General features: G+C 43.3%; 1 protein-coding gene across 4 annotated transcripts in view; it reads right to left on the bottom strand.

The window, feature by feature from the left end:
• Positions 1-205: 205 nt before the first annotated feature.
• The window catches only part of jmy (junction mediating and regulatory protein, p53 cofactor), a 38234-nt gene continuing 12111 nt past the window's right edge, over positions 206-26328 (bottom strand). For 2 of the 4 annotated variants that reach the window (XM_034710010.1, XM_034710007.1), the window contains exons 3-11: positions 25183-25356; positions 10074-10224; positions 8589-8758; positions 7720-7912; positions 7360-7550; positions 7209-7286; positions 6774-6863; positions 6034-6559; positions 2726-3404 (exon numbers count right to left, since the gene is read on the bottom strand). In XM_034710010.1, the coding sequence (XP_034565901.1) occupies positions 3097-3404; positions 6034-6559; positions 6774-6863; positions 7209-7286; positions 7360-7550; positions 7720-7912; positions 8589-8758; positions 10074-10224; positions 25183-25356 (1881 nt within the window). In that variant the 3' untranslated portion in view covers positions 2726-3096. Of the gene's footprint in view, positions 3405-6033; positions 6560-6773; positions 6864-7208; positions 7287-7359; positions 7551-7719; positions 7913-8588; positions 8759-10073; positions 10225-25182; positions 25357-26328 lie in introns of all 4 variants that reach the window. The other 2 variants (XM_034710008.1, XM_034710009.1) reach the window with 2 other exon arrangements.

The following is a 26328-nucleotide window of genomic DNA, read 5'->3' as shown; positions in this document are numbered from 1 at the left end:
ATGTATCATCGAAGATCTCTGGATGAGAGAGAAACACAGTCTTGGCTAAGATGTTTCTGTCACGCCATGTGTTCAGGAAAAGTCAAACACTTTGGGAAATGGTTGTAATCTTTTGCTGAGAGTTAGACGAGAAGATTGATACCTTACATGGCTATACTGTAAATATGATGCTATAGCTAGCAATCGTTAGCTTAGCATTAATACCAAAAAGTAAAGAATAACCATTTCGACTGGCTTCTTTTAAAAGTAACAAAACCTGACCCACTACTTATTGTTGGTTTATATTATAGGTTGCATTATTTCATCTAACTCTCAACAAGAAGGCAAATAAATACATCTCCCAAAATGTCGTACTGTTCCTTTAAACGAAGCCATCAGTGCATGACTTTTCAGAAACAGAAGGGTCAGTGTGAGTTTTCAGGTTTGACACATTTAACACATAATGAGGCCAGTATAAATCACACACACACACACACACACACACACACACACACACACACTCACCGAACTAAAATAAAAAACAACTCCAGTAAGGGAGGGGAAAAAACAAGGCAGTGGAAAAAGAGAAGACTCCCTTAGATTAAAGAAACGGATATTAAAAACAATAAAATAAATACAAACGTCACTTTATGATCTGAATGTTGTCAGTTTGTGGAGAGCAGGAGGCTCGTCAGTAACCAGCAGGGGGCGGTAAAGCCTCGGACATACGCTCATACGCTCTTTAAGTATTCTGGTTTAGTTGTACGTTAGTTTTTAAAGCAACGTGATAATCGGACATCTTCATAAGACCCCATGATATTCGTTATAACTCAATATTCTTATAATAAATTAATCTGAAAGTTATTCTCTGAACTGATTAGGCGCTAAACAATCACCATAAAGATGTCTTCAAATGTTTGTTCTAACAGAAATTGAAAAAGACGAATATTTTGTTATTTCACTTCGTACAAAGAAAGTTACTTCTAGATCGTAGTTTTGAAATTTAAAGGGATAGTACCCCATAAAAATAACCTTTTTCTGTATATAGAGTCTGTGCGTTTCTGGTGATTTAAAAATAATGTAACATAACGTGGGACGACCGCATCGGAGGTCCAATTAGCCGATCACGATGTAATCTGCGCATTCGTATAAATGGAATACGTACGAATATTACGTTCCAATACTGACACGGTCAAAATGGCGTCCGTAGAAGAAAAGAAGAGGCTACACCTCCAGCTGTGTGTGTGTGTTAATATCTCCAGTGTTTGTGTATCAGATTCTATGTATATGGAAACAGTCGTGTTAGCAGAAGCATGAAGCGTTAAAGCTAGCCTCCTTCAGATCTTGAGAAAGCTCACATGAGATCTTGGAGATTTAATCGCTGCAGCGGAGCAAATACAGAAGTTGACTTCATATGTGAGGCCCGGCTGTGCAGAGCTCTTTTTAAAGCCTGTGTGGGGCTGCGGGTAAACACCTGATCTGGATCTCCTCCTGGTGAAAACTCTTCCTCCTTTCTGACCCAGATCTCTAAAACTACTTAAACTAGAGCAGAGCTTTCATATAATAAATACAGTAAATATTAAATATGGATGGCTTGTATCACTCCTATCATATGATTCAGGCGCTTCTGTCACTGGCAGCTTTATAAGCAGGTAGAGTGAGCCGTAGCTTCCTGTTAGCAGTGCATTCAGTGGATTACTTTGATACTGGAGACATCTTCTCCCTCTGACGTGTGGATGTTTCTTTGTAATAAATATAAAAGTGAATCACATCCACGTGAAGTTTAAGTAATCTTTAAATCTGCATATGTTCAGTTTTGAATGAGCTCACTAGAGGAGTGTGATTTTTGGCGAGAGGTGACAGAGTGTTTTTAAAAACCTCAGTGGGCTTCAGAAGCTGCTGGACTCTTAGGTCCAGGGTTAGGGTCTTATCTCTTTATCTCACGTCTCCACCTCGACTATTGATGAATAAAAGCTCTGTCAAATAGAAGACAGAGATTTAACTATGCTAAATAACATTTCATCTCTATGTATCTACGTCTTTGTGTGTCTTTGATTTACTCTGAGAGGGGGAATCGCAAATCTCCTGATGCTGACACGGGACTTCCACCAGATCCATGTCCAGTCCGTGTCCGATCCGCTGTGGTCCGGATTTGAGCAGGACCGCCGGACAGCTGGAGTCATGTGACTGAGGTTTTCTCTTGTCAATCAAGGATTCTCCTCCTCCTCCTCTCCTAATCCATGTTGTCTTTCTGGTCCTCTGAAAACCTCTGACCTGTTGACTCCAGGCCTGGCTCCGCTCATCATGACGCAGAGTGTTTTATTCTGAAAATGTGTGGTGCCTGACTTCCTGTCCCGCTCCATCTGCTCTGTTGGGATTGATGCGTCGTGCTCAGGCATCCAGCAAAAATAGAAGTCTTGCGTATCTGATCTGTTGCGTTCCAACCTGCCGGGTCAGAGACAGAGCTCGAATGTGGATCCAGTGGAAGTTAACACATTGACTCGAATAGAATCAGATCTGGTGCTGTGACGGATCAGAGACAGACTGGACATGGATCTGGTGGAATTTGCCCGTGACAAGGCTGAATCTAAAGCGACATCCAGCACTCGTTTCCCCCAAAACGTCTAACTCCGCCTCTCCAGAAGTGGGCGTTCCTATCCTGCGTGCATGTGAGATGTAAATGGTTGTCACAGAATGTAAAAGCGTCCAACACACACTCACACACACTCACACACACACATACGTATACAGTGATGGTTCTCTGTTGTAAGCGAGAGAACCGTGAAAAGCATCCTAACATCCGCTTCCTAAAACAAACCCATCACAGCAAGCTACAGTACGACTCTGACATGTAGACCCACATAATGAGAGGTTAGAGGTTGTATCCTCGCCGAGAATGCCACAGCAACGACATAAAAAAGATTAGTGGTCCGTCTTTACAAACATTCAGAAGTATTCAAAAAAAACCTTCCGTCAGTTTCTGATATAAAAAAAGAAATCCAGGGGTTTTTGTTCAGATTGCACCAAAGTGTCTTCAAGGTGATTTAACCCCGGTTTGAGCCTTCGTCTTCGTCTTCGTTTTGGCTCCGTGTGTCCGTAAAGGTTTCATAAAAACTTCTAGTTTTCCCAGTCAGTGCAGGGGAGGCCCTCGTCCTCGGACTCGGACTCTGGGGAGGCCTCTTTGATTCTCCTCAGGGCCTCGTGGATGCTGCGGGTCAGAGCGTCGGCAGAGTTGGGGAAAGTCTTGGCGTGACGCTGCTCGGGTCGGGTCCGTACCTTCCTCAGCCGGACGCCCTGACGGATCTGAGCCAGGATGTTGTCGCTGTCGTCGTCCGGGTCCGGGGCTAGGACTCGGAGCTCGGCCTTCCTCAGGTGGAAACTGCCCCGTTTGAGAGAGGCCAGGACCTCGTCCATCGGGGAGCTCGCTGTAGACACACAGGGACAGGAGAGTTAGCATCAGGGACAGTTTATGACCAGTTCAATAGGCGTTTTTCAACCATAGGAACCAGGGTCTAAATTGAGTTCAGGGGTAGATAATCTCCCCCTTAAAAAGCCCCTGCTAGGGGGTTAGTACTTTTCAAAGGTCCCGGGACTTTCAGGGTTGCTGGACGTGTCTGATTGGTAGATTAACCTCAGTGTTTTTATTCCGCCCGCCGTCCACAATAACATCACACACATCTGTGATTCTCTTGATTTCTCTTTCTTTCATTAGTTTTTATTTGTTCTATCTTTTTTGTATGTGTGTGTACTTTTCAAAAGAAGAAGCTGTGATTCTCTTGATTTAGCAGCTTGTAACAGTAGTCTTCTCTCAGACCACCGTGAATGCGTCTCTCCTCCCGGTGTTCCAGTTTTGAAAGTGACCCTGTAAACTGGAGACCTTCAGCTGAACGTGTCAGTGTTTGTGGAGTTTACACAGCTGTTGAAACACAGAGGGAGTTCCTGGGAATGCAAACTAGATTAGTTTTTATTAAGATTTCAAAATATCCTCATCAGATATTTAATGATCGTCTAAAGACGTTTATGAGGGATGCATCCGGCTGAGAGTCTCCAGTTAACAGGGTCGCTGTTTAAACCAGAACACCGGCCGATCTCTGCCACGGCTTTTTGAGTTCAAAAGGATTTTAAAGCCGTGTTGAAACGTCTTTGCTACTCGCGCTTATCTCCTCTCACGTGTTGATTCAGTGAATCCATCTGTGATGAAATATAGCACCATCTAAAACAGCGCCAGCTGAGTCTCTTCATGCTAACAGGCTTTTTTTTTTTCATTTTGATTTTGCCAAAAAAAAAAAATTTTTTTTTTTCAAGTTTTTAAATTTAAAAAAATCAAATTTTTTCTCAAATTTTTAATTCAAAAAAAAATAATAATAATTCTAATTTAAAAAAAAAAAATGTTTTAGTCAAATTTTTTTTTTTTTTTTTTTTTTGGTCAATTTTTTTTTTCAAATTTTCTATTGCCAAAATTTTTATTTTTCACATTTTTTTGGGCAAATTTTTTTTGTCAAATTTTTCCAAAAACCATTCACAGTTATTTTTTTTTCCATCTGTGATTCACTTGATTTCTCTTTCTTTCATTAGTTTTTATTTGTTCTATCTTTTTTGTATGTGTGTGTACTTTTCAAAAGAAGAAGCTGTGATTCTCTTGATTTAGCAGCTTGTAACAGTAGTCTTCTCTCAGCCCACCGTGAATGAATCTCTCCTCCCGGTGTTACTGTTTGAAAAGTGACCCTGTAAACTGGAGACCTTCAGCTGAACGTGTCAGTGTTTGTGGAGTTTACACAGCTGTTGAAACACAGAGGGAGTTCCTGGGAATGCAAACTAGTTTCGTTTTTATTAAGATTTCAAAATATCCTCATCAGATATTTAATGATCGTCTAAAGACGTTTATGAGGGATGCATCCGGCTGAGAGTCTCCAGTTAACAGGGTCGCTGTTTAAACCAGAACACCGGCCGATCTCTGCCACGGCTTTTTGAGTTCAAAAGGATTTTAAAGCCGTGTTGAAACGTCTTTGCTACTCGCGCTTATCTCCTCTCACGTGTTGATTCAGTGAATCCATCTGTGATGAAATATAGCACCATCTAAAACAGCGCCAGCTGAGTCTCTTCATGCTAACAGGCTTTTTTTTTTTCATTTTGATTTTGCCCAAAAAAAAGTTCTTTTTTTTTTTTTTCAAATTTTTAATTTTTCAAAAAAAAAAAAAATTCGAATAAAAAAAAATAATTGTTTTTGTAAATTTTTTTTTTTTTCAAATTTTTTTTGGTCCATTGTTTTTTTCAAATTTTCTTTTGTCAAAATTGTTTTTTTTTCGAAATTTTTGGGGCAATTTTTTTTTGTCAAATTTTTCCAAAAACCATTCCCAGTCATTGTTTGTCCATCTGAGATTCACTTGATTTCTCTTTCTTTCATTAGTTTTTATATGTTCTATCTTTTTTGTATGTGTGTGTACTTTTCAAAAGAAGAAGCTGTGATTCTCTTGATTTAGCAGCTTGTAACAGAAGTCTTCTCTCAGTTAACAGGGTCGCTGTTTAAACCAAAACACCGGGCGATCTCTGCGATCACGGCTTTTTGAGTTCAAAAGGATTTTAAAGCCGTGTTGAAACGTCTTTGCTACTCGTGCTTATCTCCTCTCACGTGTTGATTCAGTGAATCCATCTGTGATGAAATATAGCACCATCTAAAACAGCACCAGCTGAGTCTCTCATGCTAACAGGCTAACTGTTGTGTTGCTCATAATGATACCTGCCTGTCCGTCCGTCTGCTTCTATGGTGTCATCTGTGATGAATGGCCTTAGTCTTTGTTTTACTGCCCTCTACTGGTCTGGTGGTGTAGTGCATTTACTTTTTTTTCTCCTTTGCACAATCTACCCAGGACTTCAGACCGTGGTCGAACGCAGACAACAATGGGGGCACAGGAACCTTTTAGTTCAGGGTAAAGTAGTTCTGGGGGCTAAAAGACCCAGGAACTCTTGGTCGAAATGCGCAATGTTAAAAACTAAACCAGTGTGTGTCGAGATGTGACTTTAAAAGTATTAAAGAAACCTGAGTCTGTCCCTCACCTCTTCTCCACTGTGACGAGTCCAGCGAGGCGGTCTTCCTCAGCTTCTTCCTCGCCGTCAGCAGCTGACTGCTGTCGAAGAACCGCGGCGAGAAAGGAGCCAAAGGCAGAGAGGCGGGTTCTGATTCACAGGGATGGAGCCGCACCGGACTGTCTGACGGGTTCTTCTCACCCAGCAGATTCTCCTCTAAAGACGGGGGCGGAGGAGGAGGGGGAGGTGGAGGAGGAGGGGGAGGAGGAGGAGGCGGGGGAGCACCCAGTGACAGAACAGACTGGGAGGCTGAGAGAGGAGGCAGAGAGAGGAAAGGAGAGGAGGAGTCCAGGGTCTGGAGCGGGACGGTAGGTAGAGAGACGCTGTCCCAGGCGCCGGGCGGAGGAGGGGCAGCGGAGAGTTCTGGGAGGTCAGAGATGAGGTCGGTCTGGACGCTGGTGGTCTGAGTGCTGGGCTGCTGGGCGCCTCTCCTCCGGGTGTGAGGCTGGGTGAGACGCAGCCGGGCGGACTTCAGAGTCACCTGACCGGGATAACGCTGTGAGGGGGGTTGAGAAGGGGTCAGGTCAAAGGTCAAAGTCACTCTGAAGAATACGCTTTACAGCAGAAGATGTCTCTGAATGTCCTTCATCATGACATGCTGATTTCTGACAATATCTAACAGAGGAACTAATGTGAGCAGTGAAGAGTATTTAACAGACAGACTCCGCTTAATGTGAGAAACTGTGGTAGTGAATCATAAAGATCAGCACCTGTTTGAGGCTCCGCAGTCTGTCCAGAGTCCTCTGCCTCTCCTGACTCACTCTGGCGTTGCTCTTGGCTTCATCTTCCTCCACGTCTCCCTGAAAGCAACAAATCACACCTTTAATGTAAAATAAAGAATACCATGATGTGTTTCAAGAGGTTATCAACTCTTTGAGAACCCTGATGATGAAGGATGAGAACAGAACGGTCCAGTGGATGAGGTGGTTGATGGTTAATCTGTATTCATGCATGCAGCAGGATTTAAAAGACAGCTTCTCCAACTTCTCTCTAAGCTTGCAGGACAAACATTTTGCAAATCAAAATCATGCATAAAGAACTTTTCCTCAAGGCGACTAATGAAGATCTCAGGAAACAATATTCAGTCCTACTAAGGAACAAACACACAGATGTTTTTAGTGCAAGTCTACGTCGTTCAGTCTTACCTGATGCAGCGACTGCAGTGAGTCTCCGTCTCCTTCTCTCTGCTGTATTTTCTGGTTGTGGTTGACGATACAGATTTCCTGTTGAGACAGAAAGCTCGTGAGTAAAGCTCTCAGCTGCTCTGTCAGTCCTGAGTCTGTCGTCGGGTCTTACCTTCTTGTTTTTGAGGTAGACTTTCTTGGCAGTGATGCGTCCTCTTCGGGCCTCGAGCTGTCTCGTCCTCTGCTGCAGGACGCTGAGTTCTTCATCTCTGAGGGGGGAGGGCGGGGACGCGTGTTCCTCTTCGCCCTTCATGGCATCAGGACTCTCAAAGGCATCGTAGTACACGACCTCATCCTGTCGCTCTGGAACATCAGAACACGTTAGAGTTAATCACACTGCAAACACAGGATCTGAGTTTATACAGCTGTGATTAAACACCTCAGTGTGCGCTCTAAGTTATAATCTCAAAGTGAAGTTCAGAGTGGGGTTAAAACATTCACATGAAATAAAGAGATAAAAGCATGAATGAACCTCCTAGAGCACCGCTCAGCTGCTCACCTGTCATCTGTCTGCGCAGACTCTGCAGCTGAGCGGTGAGCAGCAGCTCTTCACAGCGCAGCACCTCCGCCTGGATGTCGTACAGCTGCAGCTGTAACTCGTAGTACAGCGCCTCCAGCTGGTCCAGACGCAGCATGGCATCCTCTCCATCCTGCAGACTCTGCATCTATAAAACACACAATCACACTGTTACTCTGTGTGTGTTCTGGAGGTCAAAAGGCTTCTCATGCATGCACAGGACTCCTGGAGGTTTCCTGACGTGATCGTCTGCACGTGTGGAGACTAAGGTGGAGACTTTTCCACCCTGACTGTGTCCTGACTTCTTCCTAACAGACTCCTGGAAACATTTCCACAAAGAGCGGGTTGATCTGATTCAGAGATATTAACCCTGAGGGAGAATCATGACGACGAATCTCTGCTTTATTTTCTTCTTTGCTCACCTCAATCGTCTGCATCATGTTTCCACTGCAGCGTTTGTATCGTTGAAACATCCTAAAGAATAACTCCTCCTGTGTGTGTTAAAATAATGTGTGACAGGAGATCATGTGTGGTAGAGGCGATAGTGTCTTGTAACACTTCCTGACGTTCTGTATATTTGATCAGATCTGAAGCAGCGTTCCCATCGTCTCTAAACTCTGATGTTTTGTGTATTTTCACACACACACAGTCATTCCCACTGAGCTCATAACTCAAACACAACTCTTATCTCTCTTTTTTCCCCTCCTCTCTGAGCGTCTCTGTGTGAGTGTTCAGTGTCTCTCTCTCTGCTGCCTTATTGTTTCTGACGCCGAGGATCTGCGGCCCTTTCTTTCATGGAAGTGTGCGTCAGTGTTCGCCCTTACCTCCTCCTTCAGGCTGTGCTTCCTCTGCTCCAGGCAGATTTCCTTCGCTCTCATCAGCTGCAGGGTTTCTTTGGACACGGCGTACTGAAGGCGCTCCATGCGTTCCACCGCCGCTGCCCACGCCGACTTTCCAAACTTCCTCTGGTCGGCTCGCATCCGCTCGAACAAAGCTGCAAGACACGGAGACATCACTGTCAGAAACACAACAACTCTGCCATGAGGAGTTAGTTTAGGGGATTGCATGATTGTCAGAGATTAAATTGCATTTCTTTGAGTTAAAAGAGCCTGAGTTTTTTGAGTCGTACTCTCCAATTTGAGAAGTTTTTGTTCTTTACCAGTCAGGGTCCGGGAGGCAGACACCCTCTCCACTTTTAAGAGTAGACTTTAAACTTTCCTTTTTGATAAAGCTTATAGTTAGAGCTGGATCAGGCTTGGACCAGCTTTTGTCATGCTGCTATAGGCCTAGACTGCCGGGGGAACTGGCACACTGACACACTGGGATCCTAGCTCACCCCCTTCCCCCCTTCCCCCCATCACTTACTTTAACTCTGCCGGTCCCATTAAAGTTACTAACCATAGACCTTTCTGGAGTCCCTGAGCTCCCTTGTCTCGTAAGTTCCTCTGATCGTAGGTCCTCCTGCTGCGGACGATCTGGACTCCAGCTGATACGGACGTGCTGGACTCCAGCGGCAACAGCTTCTATGACTCGTCTCATCACTATCACCTCTCTCTCTTACTCCCCTCTATCTGTCTTTCCAGACCCAACTCGGTCGAGGCATGATGGCTGTCTAACATGAGTCTGGTCCTGCTCGAGGTTTCTGCCTGTTAAAAGGAAGTTTGTCCTCGCCACTGTAACTAGCTAAATACTGCAATGTGCAATGCTCATGATGGATTAAGGTGGGGTCAGACTGAGTCTTATCCTGTCTTGGTGTTGGGTCTCTGTTCATAATTTGACATAGAGTGGTCTAGACCTCCTATGTTTGTAAAAGCGTCTTGAGATAACGTTTGTTGTGATTTGGCGCTATACAAATAAAGATTGATTGATTGATTGATATATTTTTCTATATGTAAGATCTTTTGATTTTGGACTCTTCATCCAATAAAAAAAACACTTAAAAACCACAAATGTTCTTTAAATTTGGTCTCTACAAAACTTTGAAGGACATTTTTCAGAGTTGAAGTAATAAATTAAAGTTAGTATCAGCGTTTTTAAAGGTTCATTTTGACCCTAAAGTTCCAGTAAAGTCAGACCTCAGCAGAACTCAGCTGACATGTTTCCTGCTCACTCATAGCTGACATGTTTCAAGGATTAAAATACTTCTTCTTTGGTATGCACGAGCTTATAGACGTTTTAAAACCCTACGTGGAGTGTTAGCTGCACTTTGTCATGAAGTAAACACACAACACGAAGGTTCAAAGGTCACAGCATGAACAAAAGCCTCCACAGAGGAAATGCCTCCTCAGTGTGTGTGTGTGAGTGTTTACCTTTCTGAGCCCGGGTCGTGGTTTCAAAGAACTTGACGGTCAGGTCCTGTATGGAGAGCACGGCGGCGTGGGCCTTCCTCTGCCACTCCTCGTCCTCCTTCCTCAGGCCGTCCACGCGGCGGGGACCCAGGCGCTCCGTCTCCAGGGAGATCTGATCGGGGTCAAAGCAGGTCAAATGGTCAATATGTTTTATCAGCTGCTCGGGTAAAGTTCAGTCAGTATAGATCAGAGGGTTCCATCGTCTGACCTGGTGATCACATGATCATTATTTTATATGTGGGGGTTAAAGTTCACAGCTTTGGTCTCTTTATTAAAAACCCACTTGTTCAGGGAGGCTTTTAGTTGATTTTAGCAGAACTTTTAATGCTTTTATGGATCATGTAACTGCTGTAGTTTTTATGCTACCTATCAGTTTTATCTTTCTTTTCTGTATGTCTTGTCTTTGTGAAGCACTTTAGCGCTAAGTGCTCTTCCTCTTCCCTCTGATTGAAAATGACAGCTGTTTGTTGGATGTTGAATAAATCTTCATGTGTGATGGATTCAGTGATTATTCCTCTTATTCTGACCTTTACTGTTTGTGTACGTTTGGCTAAATGAAATCCATAAAATTAGAGCTCACGGTGATGATAACTTTGGCCCTGAGCGACACGTAAACACGTAAACATCATCATGAAGATCCTGAAGTTATAGAGTTTATCTTGGACTGTGCAGCTTGAGTCAAATCAAACACCGTGAAGACACTTTAATTGCTTCTATAATGGCTTAGACTTTAGACCAGGGAGTCAGCGAGGCCTGTTGTTCAGGGTCGCTATAACAGCAGGGATCAGGCTCTTGCCAAGGCGAGCCCTTCTACACCTTGGTACTCTGTACCTGCGTCCTAGGTGGTGTTAAGTGGATGTGTGATGCACTGTTCTATTGAGGTTTCGATGCCTCTGATGGCCATGTTGTTTAAGTCTGTGAGGTTTGGTGTGGGGAGACCGATTCTTTTAGAAGCTGTGGTGGTTATGCGTGTGAGTTTGGATCTGTGTTTTACACATAACATGTTGTAGAAGCAGGTGTAGCAGTACAGGAGGATGGATTGAATCATGCTTTCATACATGACCTCTTATTTGTGTGAGATGCCAATGTGAGTTGACAGAACCACCTGAGATTGTTGCTCTTAAAACACCAGAATAAAGCGACTTCAGAACAGCAAAATAAAACGACTCCATCATGTTGAAGCGACACCAGACTCTTAAGTGTTTGCATAATGTGAGTCTGCAACAGTGCTGCAATGAAGTTCCATCATTAACACACCTTTGTACTTCCATAGTGATCCCTCGAGGGCGTAATACCGGCGTCCCGGTTTGTGATTTCTCATTGTGTTAGAGAGCGATACGGAAACACGAGAGGTAAACACACGGTGAGAGCTTCACATGCACACACACTCTGTGCACACACTCTGTGCACACTCAGACATGCAAACACACTGATCCAGATCCTGCACAGCATAGGGACGACATTTATGCACCTTGGACTGAAGATGGACTCCTTAACTTGTGGATGTTTATTTCTGATGACATACTTTGAAAATGACTCTCTGTGTTAAAGAAAGGAGCAACACGTCTGCAGAGTAATGACGTTGCAAAGGTGAAATGTGATGATGCAAATTGCTGTGACCTAGATCTCTTGAATGCACCCTTTAATTCCTGCACAGCTTTAAAAGAACCTCCTGGTGCACGCGCTCTGTAGTACTCAACTCCCCCAGCAGATGGCGCTGACAGGGATCCTGAATGGTGACCAGACTCACGTCAGTGTGTGTTTATGTTCAGAGTGACACTAACCCAGTGTCCTAGTGAGCTGCTGGAACAATGAAGACAGAGAGAAACTCAACAAACACAAAACTCTGATCTCACGTTTTTCTTACGTGGTTTAAAATCACACATTAAGCGTTTCTCACAGTTCCCCAGCTCGTGTCAGGCCATGTGAAAAAATAGTGAGAAACAGGGAAAAAGCTCTGCCACGTGGAGTCTGAACCCCCCGACCCCCCTCCTCCTCCTCCTCCTTCTCCCTCTCCTCCAGACCACATGGAACAAAATGTACACACACATTAACTCCCAGCAGGACTGCGTTCACTCGCAGTCGTATTAATATCTGGATGTGAAACAGATGTGTGTAGGTGCTCAAGAATAAACAAGAGCACACACCAATCTTAAAGGATCCTTTAAAAGGTCTGGATTTATGTCAGCATGCACACTCAGAGCTGAGTGTGTTGTGTCTGTGTGTTACAGTCAGAGAGTGTTTGTGTGTCTGCACGTGAGAGACCAGAACAGGGAGTGGTTTTTGGGGGTGAAACTGGGAGCGCATGAGGGAGGAGGGATTACGTCAGACACCAGAGAGGATACTGTAAGTGTGACAGAAACGAGAAGGAATGAACGAGGAGTTTGAGAAAGCATGAGCACAGGAGAAGTGGAAGAACCTCACCTAAATGTGAACACGGCACAAGCAGGGTCTGGACTCAAGACACCCGCAGAGCAACAAATGGCGCCAGGGTTTGGCCGGGTGCACGTCGTTCGTGACATCCAAAAACATCTGTTGTTGTGAGCTCAGTTCAAGATGACCTCTGTGACCTCTCACACTGAAGCCAAACATCTCCTCATCACAGGCAGCGCTGTGATTGTCAGTCTGTTGGACTGGTTTTATGTAAAGCAGGAGCATCCTCTCCGCCGCTGAATGTTGTTCTAGCTGGGCTCTTGTTTTTCCAGTGAAACATTCTGTCGTATTCTTGGAACAGAAGGCCGAACTGTGTGTCTCTATAAGTCACCAGTCTCAGGTTTTTACCTGGAAGCTGATCATGAATCAGAGTTAACTGTAAGCTGTCAGCTGGATATTCAAACAACAACAGGAGACTCTTTTACTGCCTTTCAAACATACAGCAGGTCTCTGCAGCTTTCAGAGGACTTCATCAGAGAGGGATTCAAGAGAAGTCAGAAGAAGAAATAAGTCAGAGGCATGAGGAGATTTAGGTAGGTAGATAGGTAGGTTGGTAGGTAGGTATAGGATGGATGAATGGATAGGTAGGACGGAAGGAGGTTCGGAAGGAAGGCTGGAAGGTAGGTAGATAGGTAGGAAGGATGGAAGGAAGGAAGAATGAATGGATAGATGGAAAGATAGGTAATTAGGTAGGAAGGAAGGAAGGAAGAAAGAAAGAAAGAAAGAGGATGGATGACTAGATAGATGGATAGGTATGTAGGTCAGAATGAGGTTTGGAAGGAAGGAAGGAAGGAAGGAAGGAAGAAAGGAAGGTAGGTAGGTAGGTAGGTAGGAAGGAAGGAAGGACGGAAGGAAGGAAGGAAGGAAGGAAGGAAGAATGAATGGATAGATGGAAAGGTAGTTAGTTAGGTTGGAAGGAAGGTTGGAAGGAAGGAAGGATGAATGGATAGATGGAAAGGTAGGTAGTTACGTAGGAAGGAAGGAAGGAAGGAAGGATGAATGGATAGATGGAAAGGTAGGTAGTTACGTAGGAAGGAAGGAAGGAAGGAAGAATGAATGAATGTATACATGGAAAGGTAGTTAGTTAGGTTGGAAGTAAGGAAGGAAGGAAGGAAGGAAGGATGAATGGATAGATGGAAAGCTAGGTAGTTACGTAGGAAGGAAGGAAGGAAGGAAGGAAGGAAGGAAGGAAGGAAGGAAGGAAGGAAGGAAGGAAGGAAGGAAGGAAGGAAGGAAGGAAGGAAGGAAGGGAGAGAATGAAGGAAGGAGAGAATGAAGGAAGGATGACTGGATAGATGGAAAGCTAGGTAGTTACGTAGGAAGGAAGGAAGGAAGGAAGGAAGGAAGGAAGGAAGGAAGGAAGGAAGGAAGGAAGGAAGGAAGGAAGGAAGGAAGGAAGGAAGGAAGGAAGGAAGGAAGGAAGGAAGGAAGGAAGGAAGGAAGGAAGGAAGGAAGGAAGGAAGGAAGGAAGGATGAATGGATAGATGGAAAGATAGGTAGGTATGTAGGGAGGTAGGTAGGTAGGTAGGTAGGGAGGGAGGGAGGTAGGTAGGTAGGTAGGTAGATGATAGGGCAGCAAACTACTTAGAATAGTCCATATATAAAAATATAAATATCTGTACATTTGTCTCTGTTATGTACAGAGTGTTATTGATAAAGTGTCTGTAGTTTAATAAAATCTATAAATCCTAGTAAATAAATAAACAGTCATTGTTTATTATTGATCAGTACTTTTATTGTTAAGTAATGATCAGTAGTTTTATTGTTTAGTAATGATCAGTAGTTTTATTGTTAAGTAATGATCAGTAGTTTTATTGTTTATTATTGATCAGTAGTTTTATTGTTAAGTAATGATCAGTAGTTTTATTGTTTATTATTGATCAGTAGTTAAATCAATAGATCCAGTAATCCTCTCTAACTGCAGCTCATCAGTGAACAGGTGATAACCTGGAGTCCCAGTGTGTTCCTCTGTTGGTTTAACCCTTTAAACCTCTCAGATGTTTGAGTTGCTCTCTGTGTTCCTGACCTGATCTCAGCCTCATAAACACAATGACTCTGTTTCTACAGGTGATTCATTTCACACCTGTTCAGTCTGTTTACTGAGAGAGAGGGAACTGAAACTTTCTCTTGTGTGAAATCAAAAGCAGACAGGAAGCAGCAGGGGAGATGTGTCCGTGAGTAACCTCCTCTCACACCCCTGGACAACAGCTGCTGGTGACACAACACAGACGTGTCAGACTCTCTGAAGATAGAGGTGACGCCGGCTCTCGTGGCAGGCGCTTAAATTACAGCCTGCTTATCTTATTTGGTTAAAATAGCAACTAAAAGGTCTTTTAGTGAGTGACACAGAGAGAGATATCAGGCGGGATGTCTGTGGAGGAGGGAGGGATAAACTCTGTTATCCACTTCTTTAAAGGTTGAATAGAACTTACAGTAGTTTCCCTCTAAAGCTTCTTTTACTCCTGTTTGACTGAAGACATATCTCCTCTCTCACAGTTACAGTAGACTGCTCCCGACTGGTGATGAAGTATCAGCTGTGAATCATAACAAACATCTGGATCTGTCTGTCCTCCTCTTATTCATGAGACCGCATCAAGGCTGTAAACACACACAGAGTACACACTGTGCTGAACTTCTTCATTGAATTTCATGAAATCAAATGTTAAAGGAAGAGCTGAAAGACCACTGACAAAAACCTGAATTTATTTTATGTTACTTACTTACTTAGTTTTCTGGCATTTATGTTATTTTATTTTATTTGGATTTTATTGTAATGATTTTACTGTAACTATTTTATAATAATGTTTAATATTTTAGTTAGTTTATTATTTAGTTTTATTATTTTATTTTTATTTTTAATTTTATAGGTTTTATTTTATAGATTTTATTGTATTGATTTTATTTTATAGAATTTGTTTTTAATAATTTAATTTTATAGATTTTATTGTAATGCTTTTTTGTAATGATTTGTTTTTTAATAATGTATTGTAATGATTTTAGTTTAATGATCTTATTGTAATGATTTTATTGTATTAATTTTATTTTTTTGAATTTTTAAAAATAATTTAATTTTATATAGTCTATTGTAATGCTTTTTGTAATGATTATTTTTAATATATTTTATTGTAATGATTTGATTTTATAGATTTAATTGTCCTCATTTATTTTATTGATTTTATTTTAAATATTTAATTGTAATGATTTCATTTTAATTTTTAAGTATTCCATATTACTTCCCTCTATCTTGTTTTACAGCAACTAAATCAACATATTTAATATCTTTAAACATGTGAGGATATTTTGTGAGTCATGAAACACTTGATTAGTTAGCTTTATGTCTACCAGAGGGCTTCAACATAACATTTAGTGGTTTACTTTGTAATATTAAAGTAAAAAACAACAACTTTTACAAACATCTTAAAGGTTTAAGATTTTCCAAACACATGATGTCAGAGTTTTCTGTTCTTGAGACCAAACAACAGACAAAGAAATATAAAGTTATAATTATTTTCAGCCAAAAGTGACGATTATCAGACATATATCAACATCCAGGATCATTATCTACCTGAAGTCATTGAACTTCCTCATTTGGATTCCATGCTCAGTGATATTTGAACATTTGTGTAAAATTTGCATCACAGCTGGAGGCAAACACAGCAGGCGCTCAGGGTTCACCATGACAACTGTTGCTGCGTAATGATAGAGTCGACGTGAAACAGAAACTGGAGCTCCACTCGGCACAAAGTATCTCAGACGCATTACAGAGGAACCGCATCTTTAATTCATGGCTGCCCTCTGACCTCCGGGCAACAGGACACCCAACACTGCACTCCTCCACACACACACACACACACACAATAACTGAAACACTCCACACACACACACACACACAACTGAAACACTCCACACACACACACAATAACTGAAACACTCCACAGAGTCTTTGTTGTGGATTCATTCAGGTGAGCTTTCATTCACTGCTCCACCTGCTGCTTCATTCAGCGGGTCAGGAGGCGTCTATAATGCAGCGGATTGATGGAGCTGTGACCTGACTACACAGAAACATGTTCACTGTGAAGCTGCCATGAGAAGTCGACAAGTCATTACTCTACAAACAGAACAAGTTAATCATTCTCAAGTTTCAGCTCCTCCTTTGTCTGGATTTGTAGTTTCTTTTTGATTTATTGGACCAGCGTGACGTCCTGCAGAAACACTCAGACCTGCAGATCTTGCATTATTTTTCTTTACGTTTGTGCAGCTGATTATATCCAAAATTATATGTTAACACTGTTTGCCTCGTCGGGGTCAGAGGTCAGAGAGTCAGGTAGGACCATGGGGGTTGTTTTTAGTCGTTATTCTCACTGTTTCCTTGTGAAAGTCTAACTGGGGCAGGTTTAGTCCCTGGATGTTTTGGTGTTCCTCTGCAGAGCTCAATAAAAACCTGAGCCGGCTCATTTTCCTAGCAAGACTCGATAAGCTTCAGAGGGAGGCTCAGAGTGTAAACATGCAAAATCCCTCCTCTGATGTGGAGAAACTTCAGTGATGTGGACAAAAATAAGTTTAAAGATGGAAACTGAAATAAAAGTGACACCCGTTAAAGACGTGTTCTTGGAACAGAAGGCCGAACTGTGCGTCATTATAAGTCACCAGTCTCAGGTTTTACCTGGAAGCTGATCATGAATCAGAGTTATGAGCTGTAAGCTGGACATTCAAACAACAACAGGAGACTCCTTCACTACTTTTCAAACAAAGGTCTCTGCAGCTTTCATCAGAGAACTTCAGGTAGGTAGGTAGGTAGGTAGGAAGGAAGGAAGGTAGGTAAGAAGGAAGGAAGGAAGGAAGGAAGGAAGGAAGGAAGGAAGGAAGGAAGGAAGGAAGGAAGGTGGGGTAGGTAGGTAGGTAGGTAGGTAGGAAGGAAGGAAGGTAGGTAAGAAGGAAGGAAGGAAGGAAGGAAGGAAGGAAGGAAGGAAGGAAGGAAGGAAGGTGGGGTAGGTAGGTAGGTAGGTAGGTAGGAAGGAAGGAAGGTAGGTAAGAAGGAAGGAAGGAAGGAAAGGAAGGAAGGAAGGAAGGAAGGAAGGAAGGAAGGAAGGAAGGAAGGAAGGGTAGGTAGGTAGGTAGGTAGGTAGGTAGGAAGGAAGGAAGGTAGGTAAGAAGGAAGGTCGGAAGGAAGGAAGGAAGGAAGGAAGGAAGGAAGGAAGGAAGGTGGGGTAGGTAGGTAGGTAGGTAGGTAGGAAGGAAGGAAGGAAGGTAGGTAAGAAGGAAGGAAGGAAGGAAGGAAGGAAGGAAGGAAGGAAGGAAGGAAGGAAGGAAGGAAGGAAGGAAGGAAGGAAGGAAGGAAGGAAGGAAGGAAGGAAGGAAGGAAGGAAGGAAGGAAGGAAGGTGGGGTAGGTAGGTAGGTAGGTAGGTAGGTAGGAAGGAAGGTAGGTAAGAAGGAAGGTCGGAAGGAAGGAAGGAAGGAAGGGTAGGTAGGTAGGTAGGTAGGAAGGAAGGAAGGAAGGAAGTCGGGTAGGTAGGTGGGAAGGAAGGAAGGAAGGAAGGTTGGCTAGGTAGGAAGGTAGGTAGGTGGGAAGGAAGTCGGGTAGGTAGGTGGGAAGGAAGGTAGGTAGGTAGGTGGGAAACTAGGTAGGTAGGTAGGTAGGTAGGTAGGTAGGTAGGTAGGAAGGAAGGTAGGTAAGAAGGAAGGTCGGAAGGAAGGAAGGAAGGAAGGAAGGAAGGAAGGAAGGAAGGAAGGAAGGAAGGAAGGAAGGAAGGAAGGAAGGAAGGAAGGAAGAAGGAAGGAAGGAAGGAAGGAAGGAAGGAAGGAAGGATGTGATGTGGACAAAAAGAAGTTTAAAGGTTGATCTGAATAAGAGTTGACACCCGTTAAAGACTTATTATGACTTTTAAGAAGGTTTACTCACTTGCTGGGTCAAAAAGTTCCTTGACAAGACCTGGAGGCACCCTCACCGATACTTCAACAAACAACTTATCACCCAGATGAAGCTTAGCTGCCCCCCTCCCCCTCTCTCTTTCTCCTTCTCTTCCCCTCTTTCCTTCTATGTATCTTTAATGACTTAATGTTTATTTAACCTTTATTTATTTCTTGATTTTGGTGTTTTTTTGATTGTCCATTGTATCTCTATTTATTATTTGTTTATAACTGTATATTTTGTATTATTTAGCGAAGGATTGTTGTTTTTTTTTGTTTTTTCCTGTGTAAGTAAGTGAGGTTTGGGGTGGGAGGGCTTGGGGTTATGGTCATAAACAGGCCTGTAAAGTTGTTGTATTTAAGTTCTGCCACTGGTGCACACACTCTTGATCTCCTTTTTTATACTGTCAATGCTTATTTGCACAAAATTACAAATGAAAGAAAGAAAGAAAGAAAGAAAAAGAAAAAAAGAAAGAAAGAAAAAAGAAAGAAAAAGAAAGAAAGCCAGAAATTAAGAAAGAAATAAATAAAGAAAGAAAGAAAAAGAAAGAAAGAAAGAAGAAAAAAGAAAGAAGAAAAGAAAGAAAGAAAGAAAAGAAAGAAAGAAAGAAGCAAACACTAACTTTAAACTCACAGCTTACAAAAGCAGAACACAAATGTTCTCTCCATCCCAACAAATCCTCCACATGCTTTCTGCCCGACATTCCTGTTTGACGCCTTGGTGGACAAGACTGAATCCTAATTCTAGTTCATTAAACCCGTCTGCTCTTAGCTTGGAGCGCTGCGGGTCCTTCACAGCCTCACACGTGTCGGTCACACTTGCAGATGAAGTCCGGGGAGAGCTTGTAACTCTAGCAGTCAACTGATACTCTGCTGCTGAAGCCGTTTCACGTCATCTTTGCGTTGAGAGTGCAATGAAAACTGTTTGTAAATTAAAGTATTCTGTTTCCTAACTCCCTCTCCTTCCTTCCTTCCTTCCTTCCTTCCCTCCTTTCTTAACAAAAGCAGGGAGAGTCTCCTTGATCCACTGACTCAGCGGTTTGGGAGAAACCAGCGCCCCTGCCGGCATCCAGGATCTGATTTGCATACAGCTTGTTTTCAGCCGTTGGATCGGCCTGAGGGCAGCAGGTGGTGGAGCTGAAACTTTGGCATCATTCAGCATGATTCAGGATCTCAGAGAGCTTCATGGAGCATGTCAGAATCAAACTGGATGGATGAATGGCACACCTGACACACCTGAACACCTGAACACCTGAAAGTCTTTTAGGAAAACGTGACTTAGAGAACAACGACATCGAGCCCGTTTTCACCTTCAATCAAACTTGAACCCCTCAGTTTACAGAAAGCTAACAAAGCTCTCAATGAATACATTCACAAATGCAACTGAGAGAGTCTTCATCAAACCGAGCTAACGACTGTATAAACTGCATCAAAGCTCCTGTGAGGGACTTATGTTTGGATCCTGTAGCGAGACTAGGGACACTGCTACCCCTTTTGTCCACGCAAACCTGGTTCTAGTTCCAGCCTGTGCTCGCACTGGTTCGGAGCTGGTCAACTTGTGAACCAACTTGGCACCAGTTGTTTTCTACCCGCTCCAGCCGTGGAAGAAGTCACTTTCTATGTGACCGCTTTTTAAATTAGATTAAATTAGAGAACGTTATTGATCCCCTGTGGGGGGAAACTCATGTGCCACAAGGGTCTGTTCACAGAATCAACAAACAATAAGAACAATACAGTCACAAAACAAGACAAATAAATAAATAACAGTCACATCATTCGATGCATAATTTACAGCCATGAGTCAGATCCATGACTACAAGTGTTCATTAAAAAATCTGACTGCTGCAGGAACAAAAGACCTTCTGAGACCTTCTGTGGAGCACGAAGGCATCACCAGCCTTGTTCTCTTCTCCAAGGTAACCTCAAGAGAGTCGGGGGTAATGCCAATCACTGAGCCAGCTTTTCTGATCAAGTTATTAATTCTATTTGTTTGTCATCAAGACAAATGCTGCCCCTCCCAGCAAAGCACAGATCGTGTGCTGATGTTCAACGATCTCAATTTCCTCCGGAAGTAGAGTCTTGCCTGAGCCTTTTCAAACACAACCTCTGTGTTCTTTATCCTGTTTAATTTATTGTCAAGCACGAAACATATTTATAAAACTGCACTATCTCAATCTGCTGATGCTCTTATCACAGGAGAGACCTCTTCTTTCCCCCAGCAGGGTTAGCGCAAACTATCCCTCACAATAACAACGTGGCGGACAAGTAGCATGCCTGCTGATGATGCTCCTGGCTTTTTCTCCTGAGAGACAAACTGCAAAGGAGGCAGCTTGTTTCCTCAGCCGACCACTGCTTCGCCATTGAGCTTAGGAGAATGGCACGGCAACCATGCCCCTCACCCTCGCCTCTCATCCGAGACTAGCAAAGAGTTGGTGCTGCTCTGGAACTTGTTTTCCTAGCAGGGAGCCGGTTCTCTCACAGTCGAAACACAAAAATGGTTCTCTGGCGCTGGTGGCCTAGCGGTCTTAAGCGCCACACATACAGAGGTCACAGTCCTCTAGCAGAGGTCACCCGGTTTGACTCCCGGCCGGTCAACCATTCACTGCATGTCTTCCCCCTCTCTCTACTCCCCACATTTCCTGTCTCTCTTCAGCTGTCCTGTCAATAAAGGCGAAAAAGCCCAAAATATAACTTTAAAAGAACAACTGGTTCTCAATTGAGCACCAGCTCCAAACCGGCCCTGAAACTGCCTCAGTGGAAAAGGGGTATGCTAGGACTACAGCCTTTGTACATGGGCCGCATGCCTTAACAACTGGACACTGTGGTTCCTGGTCTATTTCGCCCAACGTAAGTAAATGCTGCATTTGATGGAGACTATTTTTAGCTGCAGATTAAAACCCATGCAGCGCTTTACAGAGTATTTACAGCAGCAGGAGGATGCATGTGTGATTAAGTCAGAATGAACTGCAGTGTGTGCATTCATGATGATGAAGAAAGATGTCAGTTGGTGCTCGTCAATGTGGTTTTTTATCAATGTTTGGACAACAGTCGAGCTCTGGATCAGTTCACTGGGATTCGTTGACAATAACAAAACATTCAGATGTCAGCGGCAAGAAAAAGTCCTCCATAAATTTCAGTGACATTTCTTAATTTAGAGCAGCACTCCGCCCAAGAACCCAAATACCACCATAATGCACGCTCATAAACACACCCACTCAGCCGCTTGTGTTGGTTAGTGACACGATGCTGGATGTGTGAGGAATGCAGTTTGGAAGAGGAAGATTACTCACAGCACAACAGAGAGTGGAAAAGTGTCTGTGAGAGAGAAGGAGAGAGAGAGAGAGAGAGAGAGAGAGAGAGAGAGAGAGATGGGACAGCACTGAGTAACGTGTAACATGATCAAAAAGCACGAATAGTTGAGTGTAAGTCAAAACTAGATTACAGGACCAGGCTGGCTAACAAGACGGTCTTTGGCTGAGTTCTTCACATGCCATTTCTAACTGTTGGGTTCTTTTGCTTTCTTCTCTCTCTCCCTACTTTCTCCTCTTGTGATTTTTTTAGACCTGCTGGATTTGGACTTCTTCCCCTCACACAGAGATCTGGACACATCTGTATGAGAGGGATTTCTTAAAGTACAAAGGCTGCATCCAATTCATGCTCTCCCTGGCGATGTTTACCAGCTCTTCCCGGGGAATCCTGAGCCCTGTCCCACCAAGTACTCCTCTCTGGAGCAGAAGCTTACCCCTGACTCCTCTCTACATCAGACGGGTATTCTGTAAATCCTCAAATAAAGACAGATATTTAATTTGTGGTGAGGTCCCTAATGACAGGATCCAACCTTTATGAGTGAATAAACGCTGCCTTCCATTTACTGTCAGGGCTGCAGGCTCTCAATTATTGGCTGTGCGATCTCATCCTCACATATATGATGAGCTGGACGGAGAGGGAAAGTGTTTACTATTTTATCATGGAGTGGATTCATGACAGATGTGACAGTAAGTACACAGTTTCGTGTGTAATGACGCAGCTTGTATGTGCGAGGGTTTAAGCCACAGACAGCCGCAGACTGCTTCAGACCCTGATCATTTAAACTAGTGAAAAGTAAAGTATCATACACAGACTTGATATACAGATATAGTATTTTTAGTGACAATGCTTATAAATACTCCACCTCAAATACCACCAACTCTCAGTAGATGGTAGAAATTTCCCTCCAACTATGCCTCTCTGTTTGGACCAGTGTTTTGATTTGGTGTTTTTGCATTAAGGATTGTTTGCATTGATATTTTGCTGTAAAAGAATCCTTAATCTGTCATTTAAATGTATGCAAACACGAGCTCAGAGGTGTTTGTGGAGCATTTAACCCTTTAGGTGTGCTTCATGAATTACAGGATGTCTTTTATTAGAGGATGTTTGCACAGGTTGGCGCAAAAGCACACAATCCTTTCATGAATCAGGACATCATTGGGTATTTAAATATGAACAATCTGATATAAGAGCCTGCCTCTAATACAAGCCTGCTTCATATAAAGGCCTGGTGCCTTTTGCAGTAAAAACAAAGAAAGGATTGACAGTAAGAATTAGGGATGTTAACAATTAATCAAGTATCGATTAATTGATTGATAAGAACTTACTCGAACACATTTTTTTGTTTGGATTTCTCTCACGTGGATCAAACATCATGTGGTCTCATATTTGGTTCAGCTATCAGCAAGCGTTTTAAGTTTAAAGCATGTTTTGAGGTGAATCAGCTGACTGAAGGTGACGCTCAGCTGGGGGCTGCGGCTGAGTGACAGGTCTCCACGAGCGCTTTTTATCTCCGCCGCCGGACTGATTCTGACCCGGTTGCGCTCCCGCAAAATGATCTTTATGTCCTGATGGCAATCATTACATGATGTGTTCCTAAAAAAGAGTGAAAAAAAACTGCTATCTACAGCCGGAGTAAACCTGAGAAAACATCAACCAATCACTGTTTTTTGGCTCCCCAAATTTTAAACCAATCAAATCCCGTCCTGCCGTTCTGCCCTCCTCCTGCACGTACATTTCCCGGCGTTCACTCCTCCGAGTCCCCGTCTCCTGCTCTACTTCCCCTGACTCTACTTACTGCCCCTCTCTTCATCCTCGGGCCTGTCCCTCTGACCTGATGAGGTGCTTTGCTCAGGACTGTAGTCCGGATCAGAGTCTAAAAAGCTCTCACCAACAAGCAGAATAATTAATGACGTTCAGTAAGTCCTACAGAAAATATATATTTATTGTAGTGTCCGTCCGGACGCTGTAGTGATGACGAGCCGAGTCGTGAACACGTTGATCTTTAATAACCGGTCACTGTCGGCCGTTACCACGCCAACCAACAAAACAACAATCAGTGTTTGAATGAATGAAAAACTTCTCCTCTCCTCTCCCACTCGCACTCTACACCTCTCCTGATGCCTTCACTGACCGTCAACACTGTAGGAATTAAGAACATCTACACTGAACACGTTTAACAAACAGTAGAGTTGTTACAGTGTTATATATGTGTTATAACTTTCTCCTGATATCATGTCACCGGTACAACTGGATAATGCTAGCATGATAGTTGTGAGTGCTAACAGCAGCCATGTTTGTTTGTGTTTTTAACTTTCACTATGAGAATTTTGGTGAGGACCAGTTTTGAATCAGTCACGATCATATGGTCGAGAATCAGCGGCGTGCATGTGAGGGGGGGGGGGGGGGGGGGGGGTTGTTTTGGAGGAGCTCTGAGGGAGGAGGGGAGGGGTTAGACGGAGTCATGAGGAAAAGCTACATTCAAATTCATGCTGGTTTTCCGAGACTACCAACCCTAGCTTTAAGTGCCTCAACAGTCGGGTTTAGAAGAGAGAAAAAGTCTTCGTTAGCAGTCTGATAGTTGCAGTTTATAGAAATAGTGAATGAGTTGGTTCTGTAAATAATGTAACGACGGCCACAGTCTATACTTGCTCTGTATGTTCAGTGTTAAGGGATAATCTTTGTGATGATGGACTGTTTTAAAGCTAATGTAGAATATGATGTTTACAGATTAGTGCTTCCTAATGAGATGTAATGAAAGAGACTCTCCAATACAACAACAACAAGGTGAGTAGAGGGCTCTGACCTACTGACCCAAACAGGCATGTTGTCAGACTGTGCACCGCTCTATGGAGACAGTTCAGATTAACCTGTAAACTCCTTCTCTCTTTGAGCCTCTCACGAACAGAAACAAACAAAGATGGAGAAGGAGAGAAGGAGTGTGGAAAACAGAGGAGTGTGCTGAGGCTGCAGAATTACTGAGTGGTTTAGTGGCTGCTGTAATAATACTTATGCTTGTTGTTAAGCCGATCTGGGCGGGGGGGGAAAGCCTCTCTGGCTGATCCTCTGCCCTCCACAACCCCCGGATGCAAATCTACAGGGAAGCACAGACGGTCTACTACACCCGCATCACCACATGCACCCTCAGTAACTAACGCTAATGTCATTACAGCGGGCTTAGAAGCGTGGAGCTCATACGAGGACACCGCCATGAAGTGGTCCAAGCAAGGCTCTTCCCCCCAGCACTAACCTTGGCATTTAAAAACCTCAAACCAGAAAAAATGGCTGGAAGAGCACAAGTATGTTCCAGGACGGACCAGCAAGCCGTCTCCAGTGTGGTCTAAACCACTTTAAATCAAACCCTCCAACAGATGGTACTTGTATCTGCGAGTGTGTGTCAGTGTGTGTGTCTGTGTGTATTACCTTAATCTGCTGTCGGCGCAGCATCGCGAGTTCCCTCATGTCCCTGAAAGGCTGAAGCAGGTAGTGGTAAAGCTGAGTCGTCGCCTCCAGCAGCTCTCCATACGCCTCGTCCTCCTCGGGGTAAACCTGCAGCAGCTCCACCATGCTGTCCATGGCTTTGTGCTTGTCCAACACCTGGGACGGAAAACATAGAGAGAAGACGTTAGCACAGGATTTTATGGTTTTGGGATTTGTATTTACAATCGACCACAACACAGACACTATCAAGAGTGATGATAGTGAAACATTCAAAGGATAAAGCCATTCATTGAACACAAACTTAATAAACACCGTGAACAGCAGGATGAGTCATGAACCGTTATCTTATCAGTTCAAGTCATGGGTGTGCCTGATGCTCTCAAACTGAAAACATTGATAACTCATGTATTTTTGGAAGTGTGGGAGAGTTTGTTTGCAATTTCTGATGCACTGATTCCTAAAGTTGATTCATTTTCTTAGTCAGAAGGGTGTGTCATAAATTTACTGATCATTTCAGTCTGTTAATTTACACAAATTGTCCTAAATTCACAGGTAGTAGGAGCGCACATGTGAATTAAAGCAGGTTATTATCCGGCTTTCTTACTGATCTTTCGGTTGTGTAAGATGCTTGATTCTGATTGGTCCAAACCCCTTGACAGCGGTTATTAACTTTCACTAACATGAGCAACACCAGAGGCAAACTGATCACACCTCATGTCAAATCAATCCAGGGAAAAGAGTTCCGGCACATCTTTAGGGTGGTCATGACCTCTCCGCTTCGCGCCGGGACTTGACTTACCCTGTCAGGATTATTTTTCCCATAACAACCTCCCTTACGTATTTTTGGAAGTGCAGGAGTGTTTGTTTGCTGTTTATGATGGACTAATTCCTAAAGTAGATACATTTTCTTAGTCAGTAGGGCGTGTTGTTGTTGCAAGCTGCAACCTCCAGCTGCGAGAATTGAAGCCAATGCGGAAGTGTTAAAAACTGCAGTTCTTCAAGTGTCCACTTGAGGATGGCTCCGGAAGTACCGGAAACCACATACACACCCATTCAATGAGAAGATCTTTACAGCAGAAATAAACATGTTTACAGTCTGGTACAAAAAAACAAGTGTAGTCTGGATAG

This window comes from Notolabrus celidotus, chromosome 19 (assembly GCF_009762535.1).
Source record: "Notolabrus celidotus isolate fNotCel1 chromosome 19, fNotCel1.pri, whole genome shotgun sequence".
Classification (NCBI taxonomy): Eukaryota; Metazoa; Chordata; class Actinopteri; order Labriformes; family Labridae; genus Notolabrus; species Notolabrus celidotus.
Note: the sequence above shows the minus strand (reverse complement) of the source record. Positions and strands in the feature narration are given on the sequence as shown.